Below are 21,592 nucleotides of genomic sequence, written 5' to 3'. Positions count from 1 at the left end.
TTCGTCCTTAAGAATAACATATTAGAAGATATACAAAAATGAAATAATGTAAGGGAATCACAAAAGATGACACAGGAAATTTTGCTAAAAGTATAAGATATGTTTCTCGCTTGGGGTTGGTAATTTCAGCTGTTCATTTAAGTAGATTTGCCTTTGATAAATATTGTGCTATTTGAATGTCAGATTTTAGAGCCTTTCGGGTTATAAATGATTGCTATTTGCAGCGTCCCGTGGCGTAATGACAGTTGGACTCTGTTACGCAGAAATACATGTGTCCAAATCTAGTCCAAATATCCTTTCAATTTATTTTTCAAGAGTTCTGATGCATCTTCAAGGAATTGACAAGGCCGATATGCATTTCATCTTAGCAAACTTACTACCCACACACGGGAATGGTTGTGATTTATTACGCCTTGGTGAGGCTTTGTGAGCTCGTTGTGGTTTCCTCTCAGAAGTACGTTGAAAATTTCATTAAACAAGTACTTTTTGAATGAAAAAGAAAATGATCAACGGTGTTTTGAGGGGAAACTATTACAATTCTTGGAAAATAAAATTACTTTACTAGTAATATGCCAATAAGAAGAAAAAACAACAGTTTGGTCGGAATCTTTCGTAAGTTTTTATGTTAACCGCTAGAAATTTTGTTGGAAAACTTTAGATGTTTTTTTTATTTCACACATTATTTTTTTTTTGCAAAAAAGAATTAATTTTCTAGAAATTCTCCGGTAATTTCAGTAATTAATGATGGTTAGCGTGAGCAATTTCTTTGGACAACTTCAAATACGTGTTCAGCAGTCATTATAACAAATCAATATACATAGTCCTAACCATCAAAATTAATTACATCAGAACTTTCCACATAAGGTACAATTTGACTGGACTGCTGTTGTCTCTTTTAAATCGAAGACTTGTCTGTTTTTGAGATAAATTAAAAAATATGTTTGTACGAATTTTTTTAAATTGGGTGTTAAAAAAAAAAACCCTTTGGAGAGTGTCTAAAAACTGAAGACGACAAATTTCGTTTCGTTATTTGAGAAGTACTTTGCATTCATTTTTAGAAACTTCAGAGGTCTTATTTCAAGAGCTCTGGGAACGTTGATTTCTCTTTTAATTTCCTTAAAAGAAAGACAAAAATTCTTTGAAGCAAAAAATATAACGATTTAGTGAACTTTCTTCTTTTTATAAAAATGGTTGCATTTTTTGGAAAAAAAAAAATACAGTCAAAAAAATAATAATCTTTCTTTTTATTGTAGACTTGTGTATTAAAAATTCGCAACTTTACGAATTAATTATGGATAGGGCAAAAAATACTTGTTCAAAGTAGAAATTTTTATAAATTTCATAAAAACTGCATTTAGAAGAAGTTACCAAATTCTGAGAGCCCTTAAATTGGTCTTCTGGCATATTTCGATTGGACCTATACTTTTGGGACACCCTGTATAGATTTCTTGTAGCAAATGTGTTAATGTAATTTTTGCGTAAACAACTCTTTAATGAAAACTGTGAATCAGCCTTTGTTGCTATCGTTCAATAATACACTCAAATAAATAGCTAAATAAGAATTTCTTATTCCTTTCCTGAATTTTGTTTGAAAGTCGCTTAACATCAAATTTATATACATCAAATTTATAAACATTTTTTTTAACGAACCTGCAAGTTTTTTTTTTAAATAAAACACAAGTTATTCGAGGTCTCTCGAACATTTTTTTTTAAGGTAAAATTAAAACACTTTATTACTGAATTCAAAGCCTTCATTATATCAATCATCTCTTAATACATAATAAATATAATCGCTACTGAAAGAAAACTCATATATATGTAATTACAAATCACTTCAAAGTTGATACATTTAATTTAAATTAAAATGGTACACTTAGGTGTATACGTACTTTTTTATTTAATGAAAAACAATTTGATAAATACTTATTTTGTATGCATTTGAAGAGACAATCGGCTCGGATTTATTATTCTGCAAAGAATCAGCAGTGGATTTGAGGTTATGCTCAACTTTCGCTATAACTGAAATGAAGAATACCTCCAATACAATAATTTTTTTTAATTGACTAAGAAAAACTCTGCAAATAATGGGAAGCTCTAGCATATTTGGTTATTGCGTATTCTAAAATTAAGTCCTACAAATATGAAAATATAAAATAAAATATAATAAAAATGAAAGACTCCAAACTAATTTATTGAAACGGTTAAAGCAATCAATTTGATGCCAAGGAATTTTTTGTAGAACGTTTAAGCCCCTACAAGAATACATCTTGATAATTTGAAAATAATGAAGTTTTAGTAACTTGGAAAACTTTTAAAACTAAAAAATGTTTTTATAATTTTTTTAAACTTTGACCTCGAATATCTTTCAAATGGTTGTGAAGCAATCTATTTCCTACAAGAATATGTTGTTCGCGTTTGATTATTATAATTTTTCAATTTGTTACAAAATTAAGAACAAAAAACGAATTTTTAAAGATTTTCTCGATTTTTGGACCCCAAATATCTACGAAAAAAGTGTTTAAGGCCTTTTTTGCAGAGCGTTCAATTTTCTAAAAGAATATGTAAAGAAATTTGTTAAAAAGTTAATTAATAAAAAAATGATTTTTTTAGTAGAAGCTTGATGTAAAAATGGAAAATTGCGAAGCGGAGAACCTTCCCATTAATATGAAGAGCTCATATTTGGTGTGTATATTCTAGAGGTGTCTACTGTCTAGCAATCAATTTTCCGGAGTACAAAATCGAAAAAACGAATTTCCATTTGACCCACCCTAATATACATATGCTAATATTAAAACATAAATATGTATATTGAATATGTTTCATTATGCTCATTAGTCATAAACTTTATCGACAACTTGGAAAAAAACGTCAATTTGAAATTATTTGTTAATAATTTTATTATAGTTGCATCTTGCATTGTTACATGCTTACAACAATACCAATATTAGAATTTCTCATCCTTGAAGAAAAAAAACACCCTAAAATCAACTGACCCATCATTCAACACGGGAAGGGTGTTTAGCGTATAGAAAAGAGTTATTGTTATCATCTATACGCAGCATGAGTGGGTATATCTCCTAATAAGTACTTGTTTCCTTTTTTGAAATATACAAACAATATTAAAGTTAACGTGTAGATAAAGTTTACAACCCTATCGAAACTAACAAGTTTTGATTATGTATACTTTCTAATTGTTCAATAATTTGATTATGATTACTCACGAACAAACTTTTCTAATTAAATCTCATATAGTGTCAGTTCATCAATTTTTTTTTGTCTATTTACCAACATTTTGCCTTTTCCGTGGAGCATGGATGAATAATTACTTTTTAATGTAGGTAATATGTTCGTAGTATTTGATATGGCGATGGCGGTACATTCTTAGAAGAAGATGAAATACAAATATTTGTCACAAAAAATATTGTGAATTAGATAAGACAATGAAAGCTTTATTGTGTAAACTTTACAAATGCAACAGAATTGACCTTTTGATATTGACTCAAAAAGGACTCATCACTATTACGCTTTATTGGTATGAGATTATATTTATGATTTTTTTAATCAAACAGAGTTGATTTGTATTCTTTATTTATACAAACAATGTGATTTTTATTCTTTAGAAAAGACGCATTGGCACTTAATTTGTCTGATTTTATTTATTAGAAGAAAGGTTTATAATTATAGCAATATAGCTGAAGAATATGGAGTTGTGGGAAATGAGTAGCATAATTTTTGATACGAAAGAATACCAAATGTGGCGCTAACAAATTTGGAAAATCGGTGCAGGAATAGATAATGTAGCAAGTCTATAAAAATTGGGAAAGACATATATAGCTAAGATTGCAGCAACTTGTACAATACAGGACACTGTCTGATAGGGGACCATGCGACGAAGCTAGGTATCACATTCTCCTTTACACTTTCCTGTAGAATTTGTGGGAAAAAACAACAAATATCAATAAAAAAGGCATGTATGTAAGTAAGTTAGGGCCCAATTAAAATAGCACATTACTCAAAAGCTTCGTTTGATTGCGGAAAAGAATAGAAAATTGTCGTTGAGACCTACATACATTTAAGTTAATACCATGCACTGAAGTAAAAATTAATAAAAAAAAAAAAAAAACAATGCAAAACCAAAGAAAACTACTTGATCTATGTTTCGAATATTAAAATTGTAAAATTAGGGTGAAAAACATCAAATTTTATAGTTTTCTCATTAGAAATAATTGTGAAAAAAATAAAAATTGACATATCATAAAGAAATTGGTGATCAACACCAAAATACGAAATTTGAAAAAAAAAATTAAATCCATTTTCTTGCCGCATTCCATGTGAAAAAATCGTACAAAAATTTCTATTAACTATTTATAACACCTAAGAATTTTAGTCCATTTTTTTACTAAACAATTTGTTCACTCTCCATTATATTTAAAGTCGCCATTAAAAATTTTAAATCTGCCAAAACGCATACTTATTTTAAAATTTCCCATTTTGAATGGCGACTTTAAATTTAATGGAATATGAATAAATTGGGCCTTTGTCAGTAAAGTGATGAGAACTAAGGCGGCCCGGTCCGGATAGCGGTACGGGTAATTGTATGAGAACAAATTCCACATAAACTTCTTCCTGTGCGGTGCGGTCAAGCCTTTACTCAAACTTCGAATCTTTAGTCTCTTTTATTTAAAGTTATTGTTATTTTATTTATATTTACACCATTGGTGTTTTTGTTCTGTTTTAAATTAGTCTTAAAAAAAACTTTTGTCTTGCAAAGCAATTCGCTCGTGTATAACCCATGACAGTGTGTGACCTTAAAAACTCATTTGTTTTACTAAGACACTCGTTATTTCAATGTCCATTCCCTTTCAATTTAGGTATGAAAATGTTCTGTAGGCAGCTAAGAGATTTAAGTACAAATTCGCAGAAATTCGTTAAGTCCCTGCCCAAAAATATTTGTTTTTTTTTTCTTTTTCAAGATGCAATTTTTTCCCATTCTAATTCACCTAAAAATTTCATAAAGGCGCTATAGTATACAAAGCGTTTTACTTCCCCTCGTAACACGAATGTGTTTATGACGATATCCCATATCGACAATTCCAAAGTTACATGTCCTATGTAGAGGCCGCTTGTTATGCAGTTTATCTGCCATCTGCTCTGAACCAGGTCAAAACTCACATGTTTGACATTTGTTAGTATAATTTCTCACAAAATCAAGTTATCATCGCCTTATGCTTTTCTTGCGACTTGTGACGTATCAGTGAAGTGAGGTTAGCCTGTAAGGCTAGGGTAAGGGCTGTTAATCTATTTTTTTGAAACTTGATGAAACTTAAGGGCTCGTCAAAAAATCGGTATTAATTAAACGAAATTATTTTGGAAATTTCTGTGAACACTGTTTTTTTAGTTGACTGTGAATATAAGCTATAAATTATCTCAGCTCAGAGGTTATGTGAGAAGAAAACAAGAGAACGTGAGATAACTTATTAAGATAAATTTTTTTATTGTAGGCTTTAAGCCTACAATAAAAAAAAAATTTATTTTAAATATTAAAAAAAGTCACCTAATTTGTTAAAGAATAACTTATTAAGTTAATTTATTTTACTTAGGGCCAATTTTTCAATAGTCAGTTAAACAGTCAGTTAGTACTTATTCCTAAGGATAGAGAAAAAATCAATTTTTCAACAGGCAGATATAGCTTATTTCTAAGAATAAATCTATCTGCTTCTTTCAGAGACGAATAAAATTATTCTAAGGAATAATCTCAATAAAAATATTGTGTCAGTTGTCAAAGCTGTTTTGAAAGAATTTTGAAAAAAAATACAGTGGAAAACAAGAAAACAAAAACAATCATGAATAAAAATGACGTTTAATTTTAAATATTTTTGAATTTGACAATTTTTTTTTGTTATTCTGTAGAATAAATTATTCTTGATTGAAAAATTCAATGTTTTTATCTGATTGTTTATGAGCCTAATAACTTTATTCGTCGAACAGTTAACTGACTGTTTATTAGATGATTGAAAAATTGGCTCTTAGCCCCGATTTTTCAATCGTCAGATAGACTATCAAACGAATAATGTCAATATAAAAAAAAATAGATATTCCCAGGAAGAAGCTCTAACTGAGGTTTATCTGACTATTGAAAAATTGGCCCTTAGAGCCAATAAACTCCGAGTTAAGGCTTAACCCTACGAATAAAGGTTTTGTTTTATATTGACTTTATTCTTCTGATAGTCTAATTGACAGTTGAAAAAATCAGGGCTTATGCGGGATTTACACGACTGGCAATTTGCACATAACTGTCAAATCTCTTTGCCATAATATTGGCAAAAAATGAGCAGTTTCATTTTTTGATTTGATAAAACGAAAATAAATATGGTCAAAAAATGGCAAAAATACTGGCAAGTTGCCAGTCGTGTTTATTGGCATTAGTTTGTTAAATAGTTTATAGGCTCTACTCGAAGAGTTCTCATAAACGATATCCCATTAAACAATAACGTTACAGCTGTATCAGCTGTCTCATCGGACATGTCTCATGGGACATGTCTCATAGGACATGTCTCATAGGACATGTCTCATGAGATATGTCTCATGAGGAATGTCTCATCGGACATGTCTCATGAGACATGTCTCATCGGACATGTTTCATGGGACATGTCTCATGGGACATGTCTCATCAGACATGTCTCATGGGACATGCATTATTTTTATTTTCTCGTACCTCTGCATACCAAGCCAGCACCTTACCAGTAGACCATGCTCGAATATTAAAAATGAGTGGAAAATACCCTACAAACAATTTTGGTCCTATAATGCTTTACAGAAGCAACAGTAGCAACTGTAAAGCTTTATAGAAGCAAAATTGTTTATCGGGTAGGGAGCTAATTGAAACCTCACATTGAAATGAATTTTTTTTAATGCGTTACAAACATTGCCTACCTCCAGGATAAAAACTTTTCATACGTACAGGTGAAAAACATTGCATATTTTAAAGATAATAACATTGCATACTTAAAAGAACCTCTTTGAGCAGGTCTTATAGAGGCCTTCTCTCACTTGAAAATACGAGGCTTCCTTATACTATGTTTCCACCTACGCTAAATCCTAGATTGAGCTAAGTAGATTTCGCTTTTCGCATAAATCTCGAGTTTTATTCTAAATATCGGAATTGAAAGTATGGTTACCCGACAAACAATTTTGGTTCTATTAAGCTTTACAGATGAAATTGCTGCTTCTGTAAAGCATTATAGAAGCAAAATTGTTAGTAGGGTAGCTTCATATTTTTATTATAAGTTTAAAGGCTTGGCCACACCGGAGGGTACGCGGTAGCGGTACGGGTAGCGGCAACGATATTTGTATTAAAAAAATTCCACACCCGAACGTTGATGTGTCAGTTTGGAATTTTTTCCATACAAAAACCCGTACCGTTACCTGTACCTCTACCGCGTACCCTCCGGTGTGGCCAAGCCTTAAGTTTTTTCGGTTTGCTCGGCTAGTGGAAATTTTTTAAAAAATACCTGCTGTTTTTAATTTTATTTGTTAGTAATTATAGCTTTTATGGTGCAAAACCCAATTTTGTAGCTCAACTCTTTTTGAAATATTTAAGATTTTATAAATACAAGTTAGCTCTCAAAATACAAAAAAAAATGCAAAGTTTTAAAATTTTTTTTGCAGATTTTGAAGTAACCTAGACTGAGATGAATCGGTTACATTCCCGATTTTGTAGAAAACTAGTCGAGCTGCAGAATTGCGGTTTTAGCATTTCATTTGGGTCTGGGTAACTTCAAATTTCTACAAACAGTCCGGAAAACTATGTATACAAAAATGTTGTTGAGGCTTAAAGCTGTATCCAAGTCTAGGAGATGGAGGGGGCCTGCAAAAAAATGTGGATACAGGGCTCCCAAAGGGCTAGCTACGCCACTGAGGGCCAGTTGTACAAATATTTAATCCGTGGTTCAGCAACTTTTATCTTCTGAAATCAGTGGTAAGGTTCCGGTTTAGCACAGGTGCAAGGTCCACATATGTAAAAATAGCCACATCCATGCTTGAACCGAAGTTGAGCCGCAGCTAATCCGCCGAAATCGGTGGGTTAAATTCCTGATCCGAGGCTGAACCACGTTTGTACAACTGGCCCTGAGGAAACTATTTCAATTGGCAATAAAAACTAAATAATTTCCGAAATTATAGACTTTTGGGCTCTAATCGACATGTTAGTTATAAACATTTCACTCGTTGTTGTAGGTGTTTTTTTTATTAAAATCGGTCTTAAGCTTGGTACGCAGTTTGAGCAAAATTTTAGCCGAGCTAAAATGGATTCCATACAAATTATCGAACAGCGTACCCAGGCTCACAGTACACATAATAAGGTAATATCTTCTAAACGTTGTCAAAATTTGTTTGTCAAAAATGGGCACCAATCTGTCAGGTCGCCCTTTAATTTTTATTTTTCAATCGCAGTAAACAGGAAATTTGTTTTTGTTTTAATTTATAAAATGTCATTTGAAAAAATTATAAATTGAAAAATAACAAATTTTCTTAGTGTTTCAACGCCGAAAGTGGTCAATATTTGTTTAAAAATTAGTGGTGTGCGTGGTTTATCGGTTTTTGTGCGTTTTTCGTCGGTAATTTAAACAATTAAGAATTCGGTAGCTGACATTGGTCGCCAATTTGTCATGTTTTGACAATTTGGCGACCAATGTCAGTTCGGAATATATTACCTTTTTATGTGTACTGTGCCCAGGCTTTAAAACTAGAAAACTGCTCACTTACCCTTAAATCAATTAATATCTCAACTGAACAACAGATGTCGCCACTAGACAAAAATATTTTTCACGTCTACCAACATACAAACGAATAAAAATCCTTTTGTCAAAAACGTCAGTATTTTACTGAAGGGTGTGAATTTTTTCAGGTATTTTATCCAAAAATATATAACACATCCTTAATTAAAAATTGTGTAAGATATAAGAAAATCATTTTTCATACTCCACTTATTAGCATTTCCCATAAATTTCATCCAAAACCTATTTAATTCTTATGTAAATCAACAAAAGAAAGACCGGGTTGCGTACCTTCCTATGTCTCCATTTTAACTTGAAATCAATATACACTTCATAATAATTTTTTCTCTTCTGTCGTAATTACAGCCGATCGACTTTTTTAAATCTTGAAAATGCCAGAACTTACCGAAGTTAAATCAGACACCCAAGCTGAAGTTAAGCCAGCAGCAACTTCCGAGAATGCAGTTCGCATTGAAGACGATGCCAGTGATAGCGACTCCGAAGACACCATCCCCGAGTTGGAGGATGCCACCGCTGGAGCCACCCAACTCGGTGGTGGAGCAACAGGATTGCCAATTGACTTGGTCTCCAAAGCCAAGCAATCCCGTGGCGAGAAGAAGGCTCGCAAAATCATGCTCAAATTGGGCCTGAAGCAAATCCAAGGTGTCAACCGTGTTACCATTCGCAAGTCGAAGAACATCTTGTTTGTCATCAACAACCCCGATGTCTACAAGAATCCCCACAGTGACACATACATCATTTTCGGTGAGGCAAAGATCGAAGATCTTTCACAGCAAGCTCAAGTGGCTGCTGCCGAGAAATTCAAGGCTCCAGAATCGGCTGCTGGTGCATCAGACACCGTGACTACGACATCGGTAGCACCAATTGCCGAAGAAGATGAAGAAGAAGTCGATGAGACTGGAGTTGATGAGAAGGATATTGAGTTGGTTATAACGCAAGCTAATACCACAAGAGCCAAAGCAATTCGAGCCCTTAAGAATAATAATAACGATATTGTCAATGCAATTATGGAGCTGACAATGTTATAAGCGGAACGTTGTGCAATTCACTTTGTTTCACTATAATTTGCATTTTACCCGCCTTTTGATCAACACATTAATTAACAACCAAACAAACAACAACAACAATGAATGAATATAAATTATATATTTCCAAAATAAAATACACAAAAAATAAAATACAAGTTTTTATCCCTTGGTGATATATATAAAAAAAAAAGCTCCTCCTTTCTAGAATCGTTTTTAATTCGTTTTGTTTCGGATGTGGTTAGTCTGTAGTAAACACGATTCATATGCTGTAAGAATTCAATGAATAAAAAATTAACTAAAAAACATTGAATTTTTTTTCTTTTTATTTTATTCAATATCAATTATTTAAAAAAAATAACTCAGTCTGTTTGGAATCAAACTGAGGTTTATTTGAAACTTGGTTATTCGGCCTTATCACGTACCGAAAATTTTCTGCGATTCCCGAAAAAAAAAACAATCACAAAATCCGATCGTAGTGGCGATTTGTGTGATATTTTCCACTACGAACGGATTTTATGGTTGCTTTTTCGAGAATCGTAGCAAATTTCCGATACGAATGGAATTCGTGATAAGACCGAATAAATCCCAAAAAAAGCTATCACAGAATTTATTGTAATGAACATTTGTATACAAACTACCACTTTGAACCAAGTGCCTAGTCTACGATACGAAGAGAATTCACGAAAAAAAAAAACCCGAATACACTGCTTGCTAGTCGAATCGACCATACTCTTGCTATTTGGGGTTTAAGAACCCTATTATGTCTTGCGAATCGGTAGAAAAAATTGGCGAATCTTATAAGTTGGGTATATTACTATGAGCGATTCTATCACGGCTGTTCTAATATTCGTTCGAATTTGAAATCGGAAACGAAAATTGATTGAAATCGGAAACGAAAATTGAATCCGTACGGATTGAAAACGGTTGTTCTGATTTCCATTCGACTGTTGGTAAATATTGTTTTCCAGTAGCAAATTGCAAATGAAAAAATTCCCATGCGCAATGAATTTAAACTTGAAGAAAGAAGGAACATGACGTAAAAAATGATACAGCTTTCCTTTATTTCTCAATTCTATCAATATTTTGAATGGAAATTCAAAATTCAAGTCAAAATAACAAAAATAGCCGCGAATTTCTTGCATATAATAAATTTGTAAACATTTGGAGAAATGTTTAAAAAAAAGATTTTTTTCTAAAAGGATGGAATTGGTTTATTTTGAAGAAGAGGCTGAATTGTAACTTCAAACTTTTGACAAAAGATCCAAATCAGAAAAAGTGTTCATAAATTCAAAGTAAAATACATGCGCAAATAGTTTTTCTGACATTAATCTGATCGCAAATGACCGCATGTAAACAAAGCAACCATGCAATTATGAAAGCACCCATACTATTGACTCGATATGTCAGCTATTACAGTACACGGTGACGCTTAGAAGGGGACGCCAACATGATTTTTCTCTTACCCACTGATGGAATTTCAAAAAGAGGCTGACTAGGCATTGAACCACAGAATGTCACATGATGGAATGTACTTTCGTTCTTGAAGCGAGTACTAAAATTAGGAATGTGGTATCCAAACGCTTCTAAAATACTCAAAGAATACTGAAATAAACATTATTGCTGACGGATCCGACGGATTGATTTATTTTAAATACTGCGCCATTTCCACGTTTCCACACACGTGACCGTTTAAAAAACTATGGAATAAATTCGATTCTAAGCTGGCTTGAAGTCTACTTTTGCTCTGACTTTTTGATTGTGTTTACTGTTTACACTCTTCTTCAAGGTTAATAATTTTATTATTTTCTATACTAGTTCTTACAATTTCTTATCATTTATTAGAATTTGTTATAATATTTTTTTTTTTGTTATTAGCCCTGAAGAAGAGTGTAAACAGTAAACACAATCAAAACGTCAGAGCAAAAGTAGACTTCAAGCCAGCTTAGAATCGAATTTATTCCATAGTTTTGATCGACTAAATCCAGAACGCATTATTTGAATATGTATAACGGTGAACCCTTTTTAAATTTGGTTTTAAATTGACATTTTTCAACAAAGGAACATTTACCATACCTACCATATAGCTAATTCCACTTTGAAATATGTACATATTAAAATAAAAGGTAATCGATGTGTTTTATTTGAAGTTATTTTTGGAACGACAAAGTGAAAGCCTTGGCACATACGAAGCAATCCTATATGAAAATTCGGTTGCCAAGTTGAAATTCTGATTGAGCGGCCAAAAATAGTCTTCTAAGGCAGCATAAGATTTAGACTGCATGCCATTCTTTTCTATGTACAAATCACGAATGTACATAATTAATTGAACACAATTTATTTGAATCACGGTACATAAGAAGTTGTTTTATTTTTTTTTTAATCTAACATTTAAACTTTTAACAGTACACAATAAAAATTACATATTACATAAAACAATGTATTCAATGCCCACGCATTGTACGATAATAACATTTTCTCAATATGTAACCAAAATAAAAAAAAAACCTTGAGATTATCCAAAAAGTTTGATAAAAAAACAGATACCTATTTATATTGCATGTTAATAACAAGAGCGTAAAGCCATTTTTTTTTCCTTAAAACTGGTATGAAATAAATACATTAAGTCAATGAAATAAAATATTAATATTAAAACTAAGTCAATAATTTAAATAAAACAGAAATTAAAAATAAGTACCTACCCAGAGGACATATAGAAACGATAACAGATTTGCCGGTTAGAATTTCTTAAATCTCATAAATGTTCGTTTGTTAATTTCACAGATGACGAGATTATTATGCTTGCTCACCAAAAAATCTGTTTTCTAAAAATCTGATTTCTTGTGACTTAAAGTAGCAAATCAAACCTCAACTGACGGACTATAACAAACATGTTTAAAAATTTAAATTTAAACTAAAAACACAAACTGAAAGTCAATTGTTTGTTTGCGTTCCATCAAACTTTAACATTCGAACTTGACTTTTCGATTGAAGTAAAATATCACAAGGTCCCTGTCTCCATGGTTCACCATCTGCTTGCATGGGAACTACATCTTTTAAGTGAATCTTTAAAAAAAAAATTGTAAGTATTTGATTTAACAGTTATTAAGTTAACCCACTTTGATCTGTTTGGCTTGACCTATTCGAACTGGTTTGCTGATTTTACATTGAAGTTGAGCCATGTGAAATGAGGAAACTATGCCAAACACTTCCATAACACCATCCGAGACGGAATTGATTATTTTTACTTTAGAATCTGAGTTGCTTATTTCTGAAAGAAAATAATTGTTTTAAATATAAATAAATAAATTATCACAACAAAATATAATTACCACAAAGTTTACAACCAGCTCCCCATGAATCAATATTAAGGAAGACAATTGATTGTAATTCTGGCAAATCGATTAATTTATTATCCAAATAAAGGTCGAGTTTTTGTTCAATTCTTTCACAATCACGTTGAATTATTTGTTGAGTTCCATAACCAAAGTAAATAAACTTAAAGAAGATATTAAAAATAAAATATTAGATGTTAATATTAATTCGATAAAATAAAGTTTGTACTTACTTTATTAAATATACGACTACTTAGGACGTAAAAACGAGATTCACGAGTTTCGTGGAAGCCTAATGTTACAAGTGCATCTACTCCAATACTAAAGTAATTGTAGACATAAACAGTTTTTACTGGCGCACGTTTTATTGGCAAACGATATCCAAAAGATTCAATTCTTAAATCAAAACGATCCATTATTATAGATTTGGCACTTTGAATCTATTTAATAATGAAATAAAAGTTAAAAAGAAACAGTTAATATACATTTTCAAATAAAATTAAGTTGTTATATTATTTTATCAATATTATTATATTAATCCGAAAAAATTTAATACATAATATTAATTATGGCTGTGAAAATCTATTTAGAGATTACAAATATGGGCACAAGCCACAACTGAAGTAACAAAAAATGATCCTGATTTCTTGCGGTACCATGGAACGGATTGCACTCAAGTAGCCGCACACCCATTTTTCATTTTCAAGTAAAAATAAAAAATAAAATTTAGCCCTTGGGAGGCCATCTCGGAAATATGACCTATATTTATATCCAGCATGTGAAAAAAAGTTTATTCTTTTTATTCTCCAGTTTGTTGAGTATTCGAAGAAATTTCGAAGCAGATCAACCCGCCAGGAATGTAACTAGTATACCAACTTTACCAAATCAAGTTAACATTGGTATACCAATTGGAATGTGCAAACTCATGCTGCATTACAAAATATCAAACGACCAAGCAGGGGGCCTGTTCCAGAACTTACTATATCAACTACATCCGCGACCTCTTAAATCAATAGTTGATTCGACGAATATTTTTATGGTCTAAATAGTGCAAATGTTCAAAAAAGAGCTTCGAGAAGTTCAATAGGCACCACCAAATAATGTTAAAAGTCCTTGATGTATCCGAAGTAACTAATGTAATAAGCTATGAAAAGGGAGCGGGTCGTATTAATGTATTTTTTTTTTTTTTCAAATTCTGTATGATCAAAATTCTGTATCTTGGTGCCTGATTCACAATATTGCGAGACGAGAGCGAGACGAGATTTTCCTTGACGATTTTAAAAATTTCCAAATAATGAAAATATATGAAACGATTCTCGTTGCGTTGAAATTCCGAAAATTTTGAAAAAGAATGCTAGAGATGACGATTTTTCTAAAATGAAATTTTAATATTAAAATATTTTACACAGCTTATATGGATAAAAGTTTTCATAATTTTTTATAAATTCGAGTTAGCCAAGGTGATAAGGTGAGTGCCTCGTAATCTCACCGTCCGGAGTTCGATTCTCAAAAAGAATTGTTTATTTTTTTATTTTTGTTAACTTTATAGAATAAAAAATCGCAGTATTGTGAATTTCCATACGATTTTAAAACGATTTTTTTTTAATAGACAACGTTCAGAAAAAACGCAACGCTCTCGTCCCATCGTCTCGCAATATTGTAAATCAGGCATGATTTCGGATAAAAGTGTCGAAACAAGTTTTGGTTTACAGATATGAGTTCAAAATGAATAGGCCTATTCATTTATGTAAAAAATTACAAATCTATTTTTTTAAGATTTTCGAGAAAAAATCAAGGTTAACCCCTTGCCTAAAAATAATCGATTTTCAAAACAGTTCTCCAAATCCATCGAGTGATACATCAAAAGATAGGCCTCTTTAAGCTCTATTCATAACTGAAAACCAAAAGTTTGTTGCAGGTCTAGTTGCTCAATTATTTGCAATAGAAATATTTTTTTTCTATATTTCGAAATTTGTTTTTTTCTTATATTCGGAAGCAAATATTTTCGGATCAAGGTGTCGAAACAAGTTTTGGTTTACAGATATGAGTTCAAAATAAATAGGCCTATCCATTTATGTAAAAAATTACAAATCTATTTTTTTAAGATTTTCGAGAAAAAATCAAGGTTAACCCCTTGCCTAAAAATAATCGATTTTCAAAACAGTTCTCCAAATCCATCGAGTGATACATCAAAAGATAGGCCTCTTTAAGCTCTATTCATAACTGAAAACCAAAAGTTTGTTGCAGGTCTAGTTGCTGAATTATTTGCGATAGAAATATTTTTTTCTATATTTCGAAATTTGTTTTTTTCTTATATTCGGAAGCAAATATTTTCGGATCAAGGTGTCGAAACAAGTTTTAGTTTACAGATATGAGTTCAAAATGAATAGGCCTATCCATTTATGTAAAAAATTACAAATCTATTTTTTTAAGATTTTCGAGAAAAAATCAAGGTTAACCCCTTGCCTAAAAATAATCGATTTTCAAAACAGTTCTCCAAATCCATCGAGTGATACATCAAAAGATAGGCCTCTTTAAGCTCTATTCATAACTGAAAACCAAAAGTTTGTTGCAGGTCTGGTTGCTGAATTATTTGCAATAGAAATATTTTTTTTCCTATATTTCGAAATTTGTTTTTTTTTATATTCGGAAGCAAATATTTTCGGATCAAGGTGTCGAAACAAGTTTTAGTTTACAGATATGAGTTCAAAATGAATAGGCCTATCCATTTATGTAAAAAATTACAAATCTATTTTTTTAAGATTTTCGAGAAAAAATCAAGGTTAACCCCTTGCCTAAAATAATCGATTTTCAAAAAAGTTTTCCAAATCCATCGAAAGATACATCAAAAGATAGGCCTCTTTAAGCTCTATTCATAACTGAAAACCAAAAGTTTGTTGCAGGTCTAGTTGCTGAATTATTTGAAATAGAAATATTTTTTTTCTATATTTCGAAATTTGTTTTTTTTATTATATTCGGAAGCAAATATTTTTGGATCAAGGTTTCGAAACAAGTTTTGGTTTACAGATATGAGTTCAAAATGAATAGGCCTATCCATTTATGTAAAAAATTACAAATCTATTTTTTTAAGATTTTCGAGAAAAAATCAAGGTTAACCCCTTGCCTAAAAATAATCGATTTTCAAAACAGTTCTCCAAATCCATCGAGTGATACATCAAAAGATAGGCCTCTTTAAGCTCTATTCATAACTGAAAACCAAAAGTTTGTTGCAGGTCTAGTTGCTGAATTATTTGCAATAGAAATATTTTTTTTCTATATTTCGAAATTTGTTTTTTTTTATATTCGGAAGCAAATATTTTCGGATCAAGGTGTCGAAACAAGTTTTAGTTTACAGATATGAGTTCAAAATGAATAGGCCTATCCATTTATGTAAAAAATTACAAATCTATTTTTTTAAGATTTTCGAGAAAAAATCAAGGTTCGATTTTCAAAAAAGTTCTCCAAATCCATCGAAAGATACATCAAAAGAAAGGCCTCTTTAAGCTCTATTCATAACTTAAAACCAAAGTTTGTTGCAGGTCTGGTTGCTGAATTATTTGCAATAGACATATTTTTTTTTTTATATTTTGAAATTTGTTTTTTCTTATATTCGGAAGCAAATATTTTCGGATCAAGGTGTCGAAACATGTTTTGGTTTACAGATATGAGTTCAAAATGAATAGGCCTATTCATTTATGTAAATAATTAAAAATCTATTTTTTTAAGATTTTCGAGAAAAAATCAAGGTTAACCCCTTGCCTAAAAATAATCGATTTTCAAAACAGTTCTCCAAATCCATCGAAAGATACATCAAAAGATAGGACTCTTTAAGCTCTATTCATAACTGAAAACTAAAAGTTTCTTGCGGGTCTGGTTGCAAAATTATTCGCAATAGAAATATTTTTTGTTTTCTACAATTTCGAAATATTTTTTTTCTTACATTCGAAAGCAAATATTTTCGGATCAAGATGTCGAAACAAGTTTTGGTTTACAGATATGAGTTCAAAATGAATAGGCCTATCCATTTATGTAAAAAAATTACAAATCTATTTTTTTAAGATTTTCGAGAAAAAAACAAGGTTAACCCCTTGCCTAAAAATAATCGATTTTCAAAACAGTTCTCCAAATCCATCGAGTGATACATCAAAAGATAGGTCTCTTTAAGCTCTATTCATAACTGAAAACCAAAAGTTTGTTGCAGGTCTGGTTGCTGAATTATTTGCAATAGAAATATTTTTTTTTCTATATTTCGAAATTTGTTTTTTCTTATATTCGGAAGCAAATATTTTCGGATCAAGGTGTCGAAACAAGTTTTGGTTTACAGATATGAGTTCAAAATAAATAGGCCTATCCATTTATGTAAAAAATTACAAATCTATTTTTTTAAGATTTTCGAGAAAAAATCAAGGTTAACCCCTTGCCTAAAAATAATCGATTTTCAAAACAGTTCTCCAAATCCATCGAGTGATACATCAAAAGATAGGCCTCTTTAAGCTCTATTCATAACTGAAAACCAAAAGTTTGTTGCAGGTCTGGTTGCTGAATTATTTGCAATAGACATATTATTTTTTTCTATATTTCGAAATTAGTTTTTTCTTACATTCGGAAGCAGATAATAGTAATACAAAAAAAAAAAATAATGTTTTTTCAAAAACTGTCGAAGTTTAAAAAAAATTGCCTATATTCGAAGAAGTTTTGAATGATCATAATAATTTTATGGAGTTAAATTGATCAAAGCAATGAATGTAAAATGGATAAAAAAGACAAAGAGGAAAAGAAGACAAAAGATGAAAATAACATTAAAAGCAGGTATTTGCAACTGCAATTGCTTATGTGAAGTCTATAAGTACGTTTTATTGCCCTATAGGACAATAAATTACTGTCCTATAGGACAATAAAAAGACTAAAAAATAGTTTTGATAATGTAAAACAGTGGGAATTTTTTTACATCATCAAAACGAATTTTCAGCCTTTTTGCAGCTTTTTTAAATACAAAATTTTTTAAACTGAATTAAAATACAAAATTTTGAAATGCAGTATTTTGACCAACCAGAATTTTGAATTACAGTATTTTGGCTATACAGTATTTTGTATATAGAATTTTGAATTACAGTATTTTGAATACAGTATTATGACCGGTACAGCATTTCGACCCCAACCCCTATTAAAAACAAGCCGTAAGACTAGGCGTAGTTTTAAACAACTTGCAAAAGTTGTTCTGATGAAGCAGAAACAATTGAACTCTTTTCATGCTCATGTCTAGCTTGGAAAATGTGGTTAAAATGTGTCAATTGGTTTCCTAGCAGCCATTTAAAGTTAAAGATTGCGGAAACTAAAATAGTCTACAGTTTTCGGACTAAATATCTAAGAGCCGTTTGCTGAATCTAAACTTAAGCAATTAAGTTCAACATAAATCCGTATGTGACAGTTTACGCAAAGGAAAAAGTAGAGAATAAAAATTTATGTAACATAAATTATTTAAGTTTCGATTCAGCAAATGGCCCTTAATATTTTAATGATTTATTACTTACATCTCTGAGAATTTTTCTAGGATCAAGTTCAGATGGTGGCTGGGCTCCCCATCCTAAAACTCGCGACAAATCATTGCCAGTTCCAAGAGGCAGTATTGCAATTGAAGGAATTGGCTGAAAATAACAAAACAAATATGTAACTTTAAAGCAAAGAAAAAATAAAGAAAACAAATCCTCACCTTAATATTCAACATGTATATGGTGTTGAGAACCCAACCAACAGTTCCATCTCCGCCACATACTAATATTCGGCACGGCCTAGGACTAGCCTTAGCCGCCCACTGCAAAGCATCTTGTGGTCCACGACTACCCAACTGCATCACTTGCAACGGGTGCAGATATCCCTTTAACAATGAAACTACATCCGAACCTGTACTACTTCCAGACTTTGTATTGGCAATCACAATCAAAGGAGCCCAATTTTCAATTTCTGGCGGTTTAATACCCGTTAAATGCAATCGAACTGATTCCCTAGTTCGAGCTGCCTCAATGCAATAGGAAGGGAATATCAAATCTTTAAATTCACCAAGATCACATTCTCCCTTCATATCAACCCGTTTGAAGCAATTATTATGATAAGCCCTCTGGCACCAACAACATCGATAACCAAACAATCCTGCTTCGGCCTGGTAATCAATGCCATCTTTGCAAGCATCACATTCGCAATTAAGCGGCAGATTACCTACATGAATATAAATCAGTTAAATCATTCAACCAAATGAACGATCGTAGTCCCTAAAGCAAATTATTAGAGAACCCGACCGAACAGCTCTATAGGTTAAAAATTGCAGATGTTGCCGTATTGTTTTTTTTAAATTAAAATTATTTTTTTTTAACAAAACCATTTCTTTGCTTAAATTTCATTAAATAAATTCTACCAAAAGAATCTCTAGGCATTTTAAGGAAAAAAAATATATGGGAGTAAAAGACAATCTTCGGCAATTTTCTCCCAAACTGACTTCAAATACAAAAAAAAAAATATTTTGAACACAACGGCAATATCTACAATATTTGCATACACGTTTTTAAAAAGCCAAAATGTCATTTTTATCTGTAAAATTTAAATCCACTAAATTTAATCAAGATTTTTTGAAAGAGATTTTGGAAAAAAAAAGTTAATACCTACAAAATTTTAAATGACTTTTTTTCAAACTTTTTCGTAGTAAAATATAAATTTATTTTTTAAAAAAATTTTGGCCATCAATATTTTGTATATATATTAAAGTTTTGGAAAAAAAATTAAAAACTACTTCAATTTCATTGGGTTTTTTTGATAAAAACTTAATTTTTTCATTGAAATAATTGAATTTCTCAAAGACTAAGAAAATTTTTTAGCTATTTAACTTTCAAAAATAAGGGTTATTGAATGAAGAAAAAATAACTTTATATTTAAAAGTTGAACTAATTAAAAATTTTTTTTTTTCAAAACTTCTATAAAAAAAGTTCTTCGAAAATGAAATACTTTTTTATTTTTTTCATAATACATATTGACATTTTCTTTTATAATTTAAAAAAAATAAATGCATTTTATATTACGAAAAAGTTTTAAAAAGGACATGTTGAAATTTTTTCCATAATTTTTTTTTTCAAAAATTGAGTTTAATTACCATTTTTTCAAAAACCCTTTCCTTAATTTTCATTTTACAAATATGACTAGGCTTCTAGCTTTTTAAAAATTTATATTTATATATTGTAGGTGTTGCCGTTGTGTTCAAATATTTTTTTTGGGTTTAAATTTGAATTTAATTTGTGAGAAAATTTCATTTATAGCCTAAACGATGGAAGATTGTCGTTCACTCCCAAATATGTAGTTGTTTTCATTTAACTTAATAGTAAATTTATGAAATTTAAGCATAACTTTGTTCACAAAAATCTTCAATTAAATTTAAAAATCAAAACGGCAACAGCGGCAATTTTTAATCTATAGACTTTAAAGTATTTTTAATTACCGACGTTTTAAAAAAAGATCATCAAAATCAGAGCCGTTCGGCCGGGTTCCCTAATATTGCTTTTTTTTAGCTTAAGTTAATCTACAACGAGCAGTTAATCAACAACAAAAACCCAATCAAGGGGAAACCAACGAACCTCTGACCCACAAGTGTTTCATCGATTTTTCATTTTTAAGCCATTTTTCTTTGCATTTAAATTCATTGTCAGCTTTTTTGGTGCATGTTGCATCTGCAAATATTCCACAACAATCACAAAAGTGTCCAGTTGATGGTTGCAATAGAATCTCGCATATACTACAAAAACATGACTAAAATTCTAGAGAATTAGATTTTGCCTCTTTTCTTATAAATCAAACTTACTCTGTCTAATATTCTAATTGATTTCCAACTATGACGAGATTTTCTTGGAATACATATTACGTCTTCGATCAGGAGACTTCTGCAGAATGCAAATAATGCTGCCAAAGCGAACAGTGAGCCAATGAGTGCTTCCGAGCTTAATTCCAGATCCATTGTATGCAGCGGAACCGTTGTTCTCTGGAAATATTCTAATGACAGTTAATTATTTATGTCCAGTGGAGCACTGTGTAGGTAAAAACACACGCCAAAACTCATGATTTCTTTAATTTAATTTAATTAATTAATTTTAAATCGATTTTCATTGAAAATAATTTTTGTGACGCTGATGAAATTTTTCACAAATGAAAACATAAAATAGTGACAGTGAAATGTCAAAATTTGTATTGGTTGTAGATGGCGGTAGAATCGGTAAATAGGTATAATTTATGCAACAGATGGTAAAATAATGGGAATTTCGTTGTTATTTTGTAGCAGAACAACTGCAAAAATTTCAAGGAGAATTTCACCAGAAGTAAAGAATAACATAAAAAAGTAAAATAAAATAAAACAAAATAAAATAAAATAAAATAAAATAAAATAAAATAAAATAAAATAAAA

General features: G+C 30.8%; 2 protein-coding genes across 5 annotated transcripts; one reads left to right on the top strand and one right to left on the bottom strand.

Annotated features, from left to right (window-relative positions):
- The first annotated feature begins 8,787 nt into the window (after positions 1-8,787).
- LOC129905183 (nascent polypeptide-associated complex subunit alpha) lies at positions 8,788-10,133 on the top strand. 2 transcript variants are annotated; one of them, XM_055980594.1, is made up of 2 exons: positions 8,788-8,905; positions 9,141-10,133. In XM_055980594.1, exon 2 carries the CDS (start codon positions 9,167-9,169, stop codon positions 9,821-9,823), a length of 657 nt encoding a protein of 218 aa, XP_055836569.1. In that variant the 5' UTR covers positions 8,788-8,905; positions 9,141-9,166; the 3' UTR covers positions 9,824-10,133. The 2 variants fall into 2 exon arrangements, with proteins under 2 accessions (XP_055836569.1, XP_055836570.1); XM_055980595.1 differs by having other exon boundaries at positions 8,862-8,950.
- Positions 10,018-21,363, bottom strand: LOC129905182 (diacylglycerol kinase epsilon). Of its 3 annotated transcripts, XR_008770556.1 has the most exons (10): positions 21,239-21,363; positions 20,996-21,172; positions 20,772-20,943; positions 18,866-19,368; positions 18,687-18,800; positions 13,389-13,595; positions 13,153-13,318; positions 12,940-13,091; positions 12,523-12,886; positions 10,018-10,089 (listed from the first exon to the last, which is right to left on the bottom strand). XR_008770556.1 is itself a non-coding variant. In XM_055980593.1 (9 exons), exons 2-9 carry the CDS (start codon positions 21,146-21,148, stop codon positions 12,755-12,757), a joined length of 1,599 nt encoding a protein of 532 aa, XP_055836568.1. In that variant the 5' UTR covers positions 21,149-21,183; positions 21,239-21,363; the 3' UTR covers positions 12,220-12,754. The 3 variants fall into 3 exon arrangements, 2 of the variants coding, with proteins under 2 accessions (XP_055836568.1, XP_055836567.1); XM_055980593.1 differs by lacking the exon at positions 10,018-10,089 and having other exon boundaries at positions 12,220-12,886; positions 20,996-21,183; XM_055980592.1 differs by lacking the exon at positions 10,018-10,089 and having other exon boundaries at positions 12,220-12,886.
- Positions 21,364-21,592: the final 229 nt, after the last annotated feature.

This window comes from Episyrphus balteatus, chromosome 1, assembly GCF_945859705.1.
Source record: "Episyrphus balteatus chromosome 1, idEpiBalt1.1, whole genome shotgun sequence".
Lineage (NCBI taxonomy): Eukaryota > Metazoa > Arthropoda > Insecta > Diptera > Syrphidae > Episyrphus > Episyrphus balteatus.
This window is presented reverse-complemented; position numbering and strand designations above follow the sequence as displayed.

Bases quoted from the DNA above. Each gene is read 5' to 3' on its own strand.
- LOC129905182 (XM_055980592.1), bottom strand. The intron at 13,319-13,388 runs GTAAGTACAAAC...ATCTTCTTTAAG, and splicing joins GTAGTCGTATATTTAATAAA to TTTATTTACTTTGGTTATGG. The intron at 12,887-12,939 runs GTGGGTTAACTT...TTTTTTTTAAAG, and splicing joins GTCAAGCCAAACAGATCAAA to ATTCACTTAAAAGATGTAGT.
- LOC129905183 (XM_055980594.1), top strand. From the start codon at position 9,167: ATGCCAGAACTTACCGAAGTTAAATCAGACACCCAAGCTGAAGTTAAG.